The 13,883-nt window shown below is 35.2% G+C and overlaps 1 protein-coding gene and 1 non-coding gene across 2 annotated transcripts; one reads left to right on the forward strand and one right to left on the reverse strand.

Moving 5' to 3' along the window:
* Nucleotides 1–7,446: 7,446 nt before the first annotated feature.
* On the reverse strand, nucleotides 7,447–10,216 carry LOC105643494 (protein DEHYDRATION-INDUCED 19 homolog 4). Its single transcript, XM_012228623.3, has 5 exons — nucleotides 9,801–10,216; nucleotides 9,538–9,671; nucleotides 8,890–8,967; nucleotides 8,244–8,506; nucleotides 7,447–7,739 (listed from the first exon to the last, which is right to left on the reverse strand). The coding sequence occupies exons 1-5, from the start codon at nucleotides 9,862–9,864 to the stop codon at nucleotides 7,631–7,633; spliced, it is 648 nt and encodes a 215-aa protein (XP_012084013.1). The 5' UTR covers nucleotides 9,865–10,216; the 3' UTR covers nucleotides 7,447–7,630.
* Nucleotides 10,217–10,371: 155 nt separating this feature from the next.
* TRNAT-AGU (transfer RNA threonine (anticodon AGU)) lies at nucleotides 10,372–10,445 on the forward strand. Its single transcript has one exon. It is a non-coding gene; the product is annotated as a tRNA-Thr (tRNA).
* Nucleotides 10,446–13,883: the final 3,438 nt, after the last annotated feature.

The following is a 13,883-nucleotide window of genomic DNA, read 5'->3' on the forward strand; positions in this document are numbered from 1 at the left end:
CTTGTGATTAGCTAATTTATTTCTTTTGCATTGATTATTTTTCCAGCATATATTTCATTAGTGTTGAATTAGTTAAGGAACTTTGATAATGGTATATTAATAGAATTAAGTAGGGGTTAAGGTAGTGTAGACATAATGTTATATTAAATCATAATTTTGGTTGTGTGTGGTAGTGTTGAGATTGAAGGAGGATGGGAAATTTTATTCGATTTATTGCCCAATGGATGGGCCATAGGGATTGAGTTATATAATTGATAAATTGTTGATATTTTAGCAGGTGGATAGTCCAATTTTTAGGGGAGATGCTGCCGAAATTTCGGTAGAAATATAAAAGAAATTTCGGTAGAAAAATAAAATAAATTTCGGTAGAAGAAAATAAAATAACAAGTTATTTCAGAAAGGCAATTTAATATAGAGAAGTTAATAACAAAAATAGGGACTTGATGGTGAATTTAAATTCTCTCTACATAATTGATGTACTAATTGTTTTTATGGGATTCTCATTAGTAGGATTTGCGAAGAGATTATGTATCTTTTGTTGGAAAATGGTTAAGTTGATAAAATATTGTGATATTTGAGCTGGTAGATAGTCCAATTTTTAGGGGAGATGCTGCCGAAATTTTGATAGAAATTAGAATAAATTTTAATTAACAACATAATTAATAAGTTTATTTAGATTAGTTCTATAATTTGGTACATAATAAATATAGTGCTCTGGTTGTTTATAAACTTTATTATTCATTTAACTATTTAAATATTCATTTATTTATTTACATTATTATTGTTAATATTGTTATTTATTATATTATTGTTGTTAATTGCTAATACTATTTATTTATTTATTTATTTGCATTGATTTTGGATGTTTAATGGTGCATTGCATCACGATGTCTAATTGAATAATATGTCTGCATTTGATTGCAATGTTTGATTTATTTGTGTTGTGATATTGCTGTGCTTTGCTTGTGTGGAATTGGGATGAAGTGGGTCACCATGGGTTTGTGAGGACGGTCGATAAAGCATGGATCCTGATTATGATGAATTGTAAAACTGGACCGTCGGCCGGGTAAATGGGAGATCGGCGCCCCCGTGTGCACCTACTGTTACCGTTACGGTTAACCACAGGTTGGCTTCTTTATTTGGGCGCACCGGATAATCTAGGTTTGATCGCAGCCCGCAGGGTGGCCTCCTGTTGTGAGCGCCTGATGATCTAGATTTGATGGAGACGACCGGGTTGCCTCCTGTTGGTATGGAAAAGAAAAGAGAGAATGGAAAAACAATGAGAGGGCTGGTCAAGTGAGGATTAGACCGGTCGGCCAGTATGGGGGATCGGCTCCCTGGTGCACACGTTATGAGAGGATGGGCCATGTGGGAGGACGGCTCATCGGGGGTTTCGGTGACGCCACAGACCAATTTCCACGTGATGTGATTATTGGAAGGTGATATTGTTTGTGAGTGCTGGTGACATGCCATTTGTGTGACTGGCTGCGTGAGCATATAACTAGTCGGATGACTAGATTGATATGTTTACACATCTGTGTGACTGTATGTGTTGTGCAATAATTATCATTTTAGGAAAAACTCACATGTCTTGTTTAATTTTTCAGGAAGTAAGTTCCTCTTTAGTTCGATTTAGGTTACATTTCTTCGACGCAAGGCATCAAAGAAATTTTCCTTAATTCCATAATTATTTCAGTATGTAACTGTATGTATAAAAGGCTATGTATATCAAACAGTTAGTGACTCCGCAGTTGTAGAATTTACTTACATTTAGTCGTGTATTATCGTAGACGAAATGAGATGAAATAAAATCTTGAGGCTTATTTATTTATTTTTTTTTTTTTTTTGTAATATGGGCTGAATATTTGAAGTTTATATTAAGATAGCAAATTTTAGGGTTTCAGGCTTACTACGGGCCTCGGGGGCCTTAAGCTTACCTGGGCCCTAGTGCCGGTCCGGCCCGTAGAATCGGGTCGTGACAAAGTTGGTATCAGAGCTTAGGTTAGGGTTTTAGGACACAACTGCGGAGTATAGGAAATTTCTTTGTGTTGGGATCGGCCGTAACCAACATAAGGAAAGAAGTTTGGGAATTTCCTTCTTAGGGAGGGTGGACGCACTGAACCCTATGAAGGAAAAATCCATACTTGTTGTGCAAACCAATGGTCCATAGATAGAAGTATTTGAGTGAAAGTAGTGGACAATAGGATGAACCCATCGAAATACCTATAGGGGCTAGAGTTGGTATCAACCCTTAGGCTAGGGAATAGAGTAATACTTGTTGGTAGTGGATTGGCCTGATCACCCAGTACACTACTTTTCATGTGAACTCTATTCCTGTCAGTGAGTAGGATAGTGTAGAGAATAAATAGGATTTTCATTGGTATAGTAGATTCATGAACATAGATAATAACATTGAGGTAATTAGAAATTTGTGTCTAGTTTTCAACACAGCTACTGAATTTCTTTAGAGTTTATTCAAAAATATAAACCTTTTATTTTTGTCTTCATTTTATTTACCTGACATTTTAAATCTAAAACCCCATTTTAATTTTGAATTCAAATTGTGTTATGATAAATAATTTGAAATTGATTATTTATATAGAAAATTATTTTTGAAAGCTGTCTATTTATATCACCGGGCCAATTGGATTAGATCGTAAAATGAAATAATTACAAGGATAGTAAAATTTGAAAGAAAATTGGGAAAAAGAAGAATAAGACTGGTGGCGATAATAATAAGTAAGTAGACAGTTAGTAGTCAAGTTGAGACATGAATGCTAGAAATGTCGTGTAGCCGATTTTGGTATAGAAGTTAAGTGGCGATTAGATTTGGAATATAGGATTGTTTAATGTAATAAATGGAAGGAATGACATTAGGAATGAACTTGGATACTTTAAGGGTATAAGAAGGATATATGACGAGTTATAATATATATATGAGGAGTAAGTAGTAGATAAAAATTAGAAGAATTCATGAATATCTTATTAGACTTAGATAAGGAAAGGATTTGTTAAAAATTCTAAAGTCAAATATGAAGTCAAAGATAGGTGAGACAGATGAGTTGAATCTGAATTTGATATAAGTTAGCAATAGATGGATGTTAAGTCAATAGTTTCAGACATGGTGCCTAACACTTAGTCAAATAAGACTAATTAAAATGTTAACATTATGGTTTGAAATTGTAATCCAGAAAGGATATGGACAAAAGAGTAAAGAAGTTAACAGTATATGTAAATCAGACTCGAAGGAGTTAATGAGATCGATTTGATGTAATATCTGAATGGTAAGGCAGCATTAGGTCAAGAATTGAGAAATTTTATTAAAAACCTTAGTATTGATGAGTATTAGGTATAAGGTGAATATTTAGGGTACGTAATAAATGGTAGGTTAAAAATGTTAGTGATTATGTAAGTTGTGAGTGATGATTAGTAGTATGAAAGAAACCAAGTGGACAAAATAATTAATAAGAATATTTAATATCCTTAGGACGAACTAATAGCAACATTTGTGAAATGAAAAGTTATTAAAAATATAAGAGCTAGGAGAGATAAAAGGTGTTATTATGAAAGTCCATTAGGTGATAAGTTTTAGGGTAATTTGAGAGATTAAGTTAAAGAGAAGTTGATGGTTGAGTCAAAAGCATGAGAATCTTTGTAAAGGTAAGATATTTATGGAGTGCAACGAGGTCCTTTAGACCAGGAGTCATCGAATAGTGGAACTGGTATAGGATAAGAATATCATAGGAAGAATAAGATTCGCATAGGTAAGAACCAAGAGAATGAGCTTGAGTCGCCCTGTGATACTAATAGACAACGAAAGTTACAAGACGATTTTTCTTAAAGTGTTGGATTAAAGTAGTGATTTCTGAACTTTTGATTAAGAAAGATTTTCTAAAGATTTCAGTAGCTGTCTAGAGATAGTGATTGGAGATTTAGGTAATAAACTCAAACTCTTGTGAGTGTTAGTTAGGTGGCACTAAATAAGATGGTTGGCGAGAGAATTACAACTAGAATACTTGACCCTTTTCTTTCCTAGGTTCATATTATCTACTCTCGAGCCGTGCTCTTGGTGTTGGAAGTAAATTCTTATGGCTTTGAAATTCTCTGTGTGTTCATTCTTAATCTCTCTTACCAGATTTCAATTCGAGGGCGAATTGTCTTAAGGGGGGGAGATTGAAACACCCTGAATTTTTATTTTCGAAACCTTTGCATTTTTTTATTAAATCAAAAATCGCAAATTTTGGCCGCGTGGGCTGCAATTGTAACATAGTCCCAATTCGAGCCCAAATTTTCGAATTGGGCCTAAGCCCAAAATAGTTCGTTCGGAAATTTTCGACTAATAAAATGAAAGTCCAGCAATTTATCTATTATGTATATATATATATATATATAAATTGTATTTTCAAAGATTTTCCAATTAAATTTAATATACCGACAGCCTGAAAATTAATATTAATATTTTAGTGTGAATACTGTGAGAAATCGAACCGAAAACCGATTGAAAAAGTCAAAAACCATTGAAAACCAAAGGTTTGGGCCGAATCGAACCGAATCGAACCGGTTCGACCCAAACCATCTAGAATTTTCTTTTTCCTCTATTTCTAACGCACACCACTCTCCCCTTCCCCCATTCTTGCGCTTTCCGATCACCGGGGACACCAACAGCACACTGTCACCGCCATTTCCTTCTCCTTCTTCTTCTTCTTCTTCTTCTTTCTTTCCTTCTTTCTTCCCCTCTTCATCTGCGTCTACATTTCTTGGCGAGAAGCAGAGTCGCGCCACCACCTGCTCCATCCCCAGATCGCGCCATCGCTGCTACACAGCTCCGCCATTTGCTTCAGCGTGTCTCTAGCCACTAAGAACGAACGCAGCGCCATCTTGTTGCGCCACTGCGCTGTTGCGCCACCACCCCCCTGCTGTCCAGTTAGCTCGCGCCACAGTTCTGGTGAGCGTAGCAGCCTGTTTTGGTGGACTCAACGCCATTGCTCTCACCTACCCTTAGTTCCAACACGCGTAACTCCCTTTTTCCAGTTGAACAAATTCCGGCAGCAAGATTGGGTATATAAATTTAATTTTTGGACTAATTTTAGAATGTTTTTCTTAGTCTTGTGATTAGCTAATTTATTTCTTTTGCATTGATTATTTTTCCAGCATATATTTCATTAGTGTTGAATTAGTTAAGGAACTTTGATAATGGTATATTAATAGAATTAAGTAGGGGTTAAGGTAGTGTAGACATAATGTTATATTAAATCATAATTTTGGTTGTGTGTGGTAGTGTTGAGATTGAAGGAGGATGGGAAATTTTATTCGATTTATTGCCCAATGGATGGGCCATAGGGATTGAGTTATATAATTGATAAATTGTTGATATTTTAGCAGGTGGATAGTCCAATTTTTAGGGGAGATGCTGCCGAAATTTCGGTAGAAATATAAAAGAAATTTCGGTAGAAAAATAAAATAAATTTCGGTAGAAGAAAATAAAATAACAAGTTATTTCAGAAAGGCAATTTAATATAGAGAAGTTAATAACAAAAATAGGGACTTGATGGTGAATTTAAATTCTCTCTACATAATTGATGTACTAATTGTTTTTATGGGATTCTCATTAGTAGGATTTGCGAAGAGATTATGTATCTTTTGTTGGAAAATGGTTAAGTTGATAAAATATTGTGATATTTGAGCTGGTAGATAGTCCAATTTTTAGGGGAGATGCTGCCGAAATTTTGATAGAAATTAGAATAAATTTTAATTAACAACATAATTAATAAGTTTATTTAGATTAGTTCTATAATTTGGTACATAATAAATATAGTGCTCTGGTTGTTTATAAACTTTATTATTCATTTAACTATTTAAATATTCATTTATTTATTTACATTATTATTGTTAATATTGTTATTTATTATATTATTGTTGTTAATTGCTAATACTATTTATTTATTTATTTATTTGCATTGATTTTGGATGTTTAATGGTGCATTGCATCACGATGTCTAATTGAATAATATGTCTGCATTTGATTGCAATGTTTGATTTATTTGTGTTGTGATATTGCTGTGCTTTGCTTGTGTGGAATTGGGATGAAGTGGGTCACCATGGGTTTGTGAGGACGGTCGATAAAGCATGGATCCTGATTATGATGAATTGTAAAACTGGACCGTCGGCCGGGTAAATGGGAGATCGGCGCCCCCGTGTGCACCTACTGTTACCGTTACGGTTAACCACAGGTTGGCTTCTTTATTTGGGCGCACCGGATAATCTAGGTTTGATCGCAGCCCGCAGGGTGGCCTCCTGTTGTGAGCGCCTGATGATCTAGATTTGATGGAGACGACCGGGTTGCCTCCTGTTGGTATGGAAAAGAAAAGAGAGAATGGAAAAACAATGAGAGGGCTGGTCAAGTGAGGATTAGACCGGTCGGCCAGTATGGGGGATCGGCTCCCTGGTGCACACGTTATGAGAGGATGGGCCATGTGGGAGGACGGCTCATCGGGGGTTTCGGTGACGCCACAGACCAATTTCCACGTGATGTGATTATTGGAAGGTGATATTGTTTGTGAGTGCTGGTGACATGCCATTTGTGTGACTGGCTGCGTGAGCATATAACTAGTCGGATGACTAGATTGATATGTTTACACATCTGTGTGACTGTATGTGTTGTGCAATAATTATCATTTTAGGAAAAACTCACATGTCTTGTTTAATTTTTCAGGAAGTAAGTTCCTCTTTAGTTCGATTTAGGTTACATTTCTTCGACGCAAGGCATCAAAGAAATTTTCCTTAATTCCATAATTATTTCAGTATGTAACTGTATGTATAAAAGGCTATGTATATCAAACAGTTAGTGACTCCGCAGTTGTAGAATTTACTTACATTTAGTCGTGTATTATCGTAGACGAAATGAGATGAAATAAAATCTTGAGGCTTATTTATTTATTTTTTTTTTTTTTTTGTAATATGGGCTGAATATTTGAAGTTTATATTAAGATAGCAAATTTTAGGGTTTCAGGCTTACTACGGGCCTCGGGGGCCTTAAGCTTACCTGGGCCCTAGTGCCGGTCCGGCCCGTAGAATCGGGTCGTGACAGGCGGTTGTTTTCAAATTCATTTAGACTTTTAACCCCAAAAAACTGGAGTAGGATCCTGTAACTTTCATGGATAAGCTAAGAAAATTTAAAGAAAGTCATTTAAGCCAATATCAACACAAAGGGGCTAAGTTTAAAAAACAACATTTTAACAATATTAACCCGTAAGACCTAATAAAATTTAATATTTAATCCGTTCCAAATTTATTTAACTAATATCCAAACTGATTTTAGATGGATTGAAATAGGTTGGGTGCCTATGGAAACCTGCCCCACTTCCATGGCTGGACATAGTGTCATTTTAAGTACATGTAATTTGTAAATATAAAAGTGATCTAGAATGTAAACACAGAGAGCAAAAATACTCGAGTAGAGATGTATTCTTCCATCTTTCCATTATGCGAATAATAAGCTATAAATACAGTGATAATACAAGTTCATCTGACCTAGCTAATTATCACTTATAAATCGAACATTTTCCCTCTTGGATTGCTCCCATTCCTACTATTATATTAACAAACCCATTAGATTTACCCAACCCTACTCTTATAGCTCATCATCAAGAATGGTGGACAACAGGAGACCCTGGACAAACTTACACCTCTGAGACTTCTCCTCTTGGTCCTTGTCTGACAGCAGCAACTGTTGGACATTTCTGTTGCCATGAAAACTCAAGTTAGAAATGTAAACAAAAAAAATCCACAAACCTTTTTTTTTTTTTTTATTGCAATCAACAAAATTCCTCCCCATACACAATAAACCGATCAATGCCATCTATCAGTAGATCAATGAATGTAGATGATAAACTTGAGCTTAACACAAGGTTCACTCTCAGTATACTATTCCTTTTTCTCTAGTAATAATTGGTCAAACAATACACCAGTAAAATAGCTTGGACAGGTTTTAATATTCAACTCTAAATTCATATCCATATGCAATCTCCATTCTTTTTTCCCTTTCTTTTGGGAGAATTAGTAAAACTTCAGATACTAAGAAATTCATTTCATTCTATTGATCAAAAAGTTATCCACAACACATTCAAGTCACTCGTGGCTTTTAGATAAGATACAGCTAAGTGACATGCGGAGGTTGTAGGCTCTTCAGTTCACTTCTAAATACCAACTAGAGAAATTCTAAAAACTGCAACAGTAAGTTATACCTTTCTCTAAACTCCTCGTTTGTGCTCTCCTTTACTGAGCCTGCTTCAACTGAAGAAAGAGGCTGTATACTCAAAGGTTCATCAAGAGCAGGTGGATTAAATATGAATGATGAAAGCAAGGGATCAGGTTCTGAGTTGGATGAAGACACAAAGCATGAAGATCCACCAAGAAGGGATTGTAAACTCCCTTCTCGCAGACCTTTTCTCAATAGGGAAAATGTTGAGTTAGATCCCCCCTTCCTCAATCTCCTTTTCCGCTGCACGTAATCTCAAATCAAGGAACACAAAAAGACCACATTTAAAGTAAGCAATAAAACATGACAACAAAACCTTTGAGATCTTTTGACTTCAGTGATATAATCAACATGCAGAACTCAAAAGCAAACTTCAAACAAAGGCTACTTCAACTAAAGAAGTCATGAAATCGAAGTAGTAACTGAGAAAGCAGATGAAAAGGAGGGAATACTTTTGAAGCAGTAGTAAAAACAAGTAGCAGGTTAGACTTGGTAAAAGATATTCCTTAAACTTCAAGAGGATCCTATGAAAGAAAGGATCCTCTTAGAGACATCCCTTCTTCCAATTGCTAATCACACAACAGGACCAAAAACTTAAAATAAAAAGAAAGCAAATTCAATATAAAGGATATCTTAAAGAAGTTCCCATGTTGCATAGTAATGTGGCCAACAATATCCATTCCCACACATTTAGCACAGACTGGGCACACCTGAAACAGATAATTCCAACAAAAATTTAGCAAAGGCCATTATGAATTATCTAAACCAGTAAATATAAAAACACCCATATTAAACCACCATGATTAAGTGTAAGAAGCACTCAAAAAAGCAGGTCAGTCAAGTGTTTAAAGACTGAAATGACAGCATTGTACTTTAGAAGGCAGCTAAATCTCCTTAGAAGCAAAGAGTCAGAAAATGTAGAGACAATCCAAGCAATTCTCCATTTCGAATAAGGGATGAAGCCATAAACTCGGGGAAAGTAAAAAACACAATCGCATAACATTATTATCAGGACCAAAGAAAATAACAAAAAGTAATATACTATACTCCACAATCCATCTATAGTTAAAATCTTGAAATTCATTTAGCATCAATTTCCAAGTGATCAGCCCAAAATAGTTCAACAAACAAAATCCTTCTTCGCTGCCAATGATTGTCCAAGTGTAAAGACAAATTATTTAGAACAAGAAAATTCTAAAGCAAACATTTCCAACCCCAAAAATTAGTGTCATCGCTTGGTAAAATAACTACACTACAAGAGAAAATATTAAAACTCGTACCCCATTCTTGGCTTCAACAGGATGCTCCTCCTCGATGTGACAACAGAGTCCGACCACGTCAAAATCCTCAGCGCAAAACGGACACAAAAACTCGGCTTTCAAATCCTCGTCTACATCAGTTTCCTCATATAGATCTAAAACCAACAAACAACATATAAATTTTCATTAGAGGACAATCAAGGACCTCTAATCTATCGTCAGAACATTTCTACATCGGAAAGAAGGGCATTATTGGAAATTAAAAGGAGTTCTAGAGACTGAACCAGATCGAGAGTGGAAGCGCCTTGAGGAAGTAGAAAGGCGAGAGCTCCACGAATCAGAAGCCATTTGGTACTTCGATCGCAAACTTTTACACAATGTTTAACCTTGTTGATGACGAGTAAAATTAGGTAGAGGGGCGATTGTGCAATTTATTGAACTTATGGACCGTAATATGATAAATAGATTTTAGAAAAAAAAAAAAAACCCTAGAAGAAAGATGGAAGAAATGAGAGCATGGAAGGGACGAGGAAATTGTGAGTGAGAGTGAGAGAGAGAGAGAGAAAGAGCAGAGAAACTCTTCTCCACCAAACTCCGGCTACGTGTTCAGACCCTTTCTCATTCTTTTTATTAAAACTGTTGTTTGCAAAAAGAGGTCTAAATTTTTGTTTAATTGCAGAATGTCTCACCACCAGACTTTTCTTTCTCCTTCAACTTCTAACCAGACCGTAGAAGACCATGAGTAAAGAGTGGGGCAGTTTCCAACTTTGCATCACATGCCAAGAAGATTTTTTTTCACTAGGTCGTCATGACTGTACATCGGTAAAATAATTATACAAGCAGCTATAATATCAAGCTCTCGTAGCTCAGTTGGTTAGAGCACCCGTTTAGTAAGCGGGAGGTCTTGAGTCCGACTCTCAACGAGAGCATTTTTTAATGTTTTTTAACCGTTCAAAATCCGCAAACTAAAATAAACAGAAGCACAATTGGACTTCATTTCAAAGCTCAAGGCCCAAGTCCAAGCTACCTGAAATGTCGGTGGAATGGGCCTATTTGTGTTTTCTGAGAGACAAGCACCATGTCATTGACTGACTATACTGACAATAATACTCTGTTTTGTTGTGATTAGTGATTGATCAACAAAGACGCTCTACCATCCAATCCAATCATGGATGTTGACAGACTTACCAATCATGCCAATAATATTGGCTCAATGCTGTCAGTAGCCCACCTCCCTCCCTCTCTTCTTCTTCTCTCTTTCCTCTTTATCTCTCTTACAGTCTTACTCCAACCTAATCCTGATTATGTTATGTACATTTTTGGTAAAAAAGATCGAGAAGCCGCTTTTTCCGCTCCATGTGCAATTAATTACATGTTTCAGGTAAACCAACAGCGGTGCTGCTTTACTACCACATAATTGCAATTACCAACAAATCTTACTCTCTCTGATTTTTATTTCTTTTTAAGGGGGGTATGCCATGCATAAACCCTATATATATATATATATATATATATATTAGCAAGTAAAATTCCAATTAGCTTCAATATTTGGTTGCTGAAATTATAAGCTTCATCATTAAAGACATGTCATGTGGATGCCCTAAAAATTTTCTGTTATCCACATGCATTCATGCATCCAAATTATACACATGCTTCCAATTTGCCAACTTGAGAAACCCATTATCTCTCTTAAACTTTATATATATATATATATATATATATATATATATGATTCTTTTTTGTATTCTAATATAAAAATTGGAAGCAAGCAAGTAGACTATTTCATAATACGTAGCCACAACAGAAAATATTGCGTCCATCGAATCCATTGCAGCAACTCAAAAGAGATACAAAGTGATATGGAGTAGCTTATTTTTGAAACAGCTTGGTGATTATTTGTTTTTAATAAACCACCAACATGTTCTTTATAGTGTAAGTGAAATACACTACTCTTGTGTGTGTGTGTGTATGATGTAATGTACCAATTGATAATAATTAATAGAGAACTTTGTATAATTGGGAGTTAAATAATGTCAATATAAAGTACATACATGTAATTAGAATATTATAATTAGCTAGTACAACATTGTAATTTACAAAATGTATTTAAGATAAAGTTGAAAGTTGCATAATCAAATTTATGTCTTTGAAACGCACTAAGTTTTAATAGTATAAAATCCAAAACCTGACTAGACATTAGACAAGCATGTAAAATGAAGAAACTTGTGTCTATCTTAGCAAGCTGAAACTAAATTAGCAAGTTTGGATAAACAATTACTCAAGAGCGGGTGGAAGTGGAAGATGTGCCAAAAATATCAAAAAGGCATCTCGGTCTTTCTTTTCTGGTTATTTGATAAAAGGAAAATTCGAATATAGATCTATTGTCAGACCGTACATGCACTCACTGCTACATCATGTCTTAGTGTAAATCCATCTCGTCTCATTTAAGTGCAATGAAAACTAGCCAGCAGGTCCTACTTGCTTGTTAGGCTGGCAAAGTGTACTAGTAATACGAGAGATGTGGATCTAATTCCATACTAGTACTATACATAGGGTATCCCTTCTTTTATGCAACAGGTACTCCAATCTTCACTTCAACAATTTCTTATTTCTGACCCAAATGAAATTTTGGAACATGTATGGATTCCTATTTCATATATATAATATATAATATATGTAGTTGGAGGTTTTGGTTCAGAAGTTGTACTGCCACGTGCCCAAATTGTTCCTTTCTTTCCTCTTATAGTTAATTATTCTTCATCTTCTTATGTTACTAAAAATGGAGTTGAATTTTGGACAGCAACCCACATATAGCCTAGGTGACCAATCATTCAAAGTTAATTATAACCTATTTTTTCAAAAATTAACTTGTTAATCACTCAATTTCGTATTTGTATGAAATTAAATAAAATAGCCACGTGCTTCATTGACATTTAAATCCATTGAAAAAACAGTGAGTCCATCACCATAATATAAAATCTTTTTCTTTTATAACACAGGTGTTTATAGTTCGCTAGCGCGGTGCTTTCTTGTCAGACTAATCCGGTGGCTTATAATATAAAACCTTTACCAATTGCAAAGCCACATATCCACAAGGACCCAGGCCTACCGTACTCAGCCACCCACCACCTACGTCCTCCGCCACTAGCCTCCCTAGCTCGAACGGAGAATGGGGTATCAAGTGAGCACGTACACCTCAACTGGGCCCAGTCGAAAATAACCCCACCAATTTTCCCGCGTTGGTCCCACTCAACTCTATAACAAATAGGCCTTTTTTTAATTTAAGTGGGGCCAACTCGCACTAACGACAGCACCACGTGTCCGTCAGGTTGTGAGTTCAAGATCGTCTAACACGTCACGTCTATTCTTCCCTGAGCTGATGTGGACTCGTTGAAAGTGGGTCTGTGGGTCCCATTTAAACCCTTTGGCTTGGCTTATCTGGGCTGAGCGGGTCCCTATATTTCTTTTTATTTTCAAAATTGTTAAATGGTGTTGTTAATATAGCTGGATATTTGGTGTAAATTTGAGGATTATATATTTGTCATATGGTATTCATTCGCTCTATTTCTGCAACCAAACAAAAAGTTACATAGCAAAGTGAATAGATGGGACAATTTTTGTTTGTGGGATAATTAGATAATTAAATTCACTGTCGCGGTGATATTTTTTTACCTTTTTTAACCACCCTTGTTATGCATGTGATAATCTTATGATGGGAACAAGAAGCAAAGAAAATAATAGAGTTAGAGTAAAAAATTAAAATTTATAAATCAAATTTAATTCAACTATACTAAAATTTATTTTTTTTTTTAAATCGAATAAAGATTTAGATTATTAATTTTCAATTTTATAATTAAATAAGTCTTCGGTATTCACAAATGGAAGATTATGAATTATAAATATTCGGATTATATGTAAAATTATAATTTATATGTAATCACGATAGAAGAGGGCACAACTCAAGGGGTAGAAAATAATATTTATATGTAAAATTTAAAAAAAAAAAAAAAGGAAAAGATGAGAAAAGTTACTGTGACTTTTTCTACAACTTCCAAGAGACGCCACGTGGCAAAAGGTCCAATGAAGCTAAGAGAGATGACAATTTACAAAAGCAAATGATAGTTTAATGCGCGCGTGATAGTAATTTTCTCGCAGTTACACATATTCGATTTCCCTTAAAAGCATTCCCTCTGCTTCTTCTTCCATAAAAAGATAGAACCAGCCACAAACACTCAACTTACTTAATCATTTTATAACTTTGGAAGATTATGTGAAAATCCAATAAATATTTTTAATTTAGACTATTCATCAAGAACGGTTGCTGCTGAGGTTGCTTTTTATCGGGTTTTGAGTGGAAAAAAATATAT

This window comes from Jatropha curcas, chromosome 7, assembly GCF_041381405.1.
Source record: "Jatropha curcas cultivar XTBG-Jc1 chromosome 7, XTBG_Jcur_1.0, whole genome shotgun sequence".
Taxonomy (NCBI): domain Eukaryota; kingdom Viridiplantae; phylum Streptophyta; class Magnoliopsida; order Malpighiales; family Euphorbiaceae; genus Jatropha; species Jatropha curcas.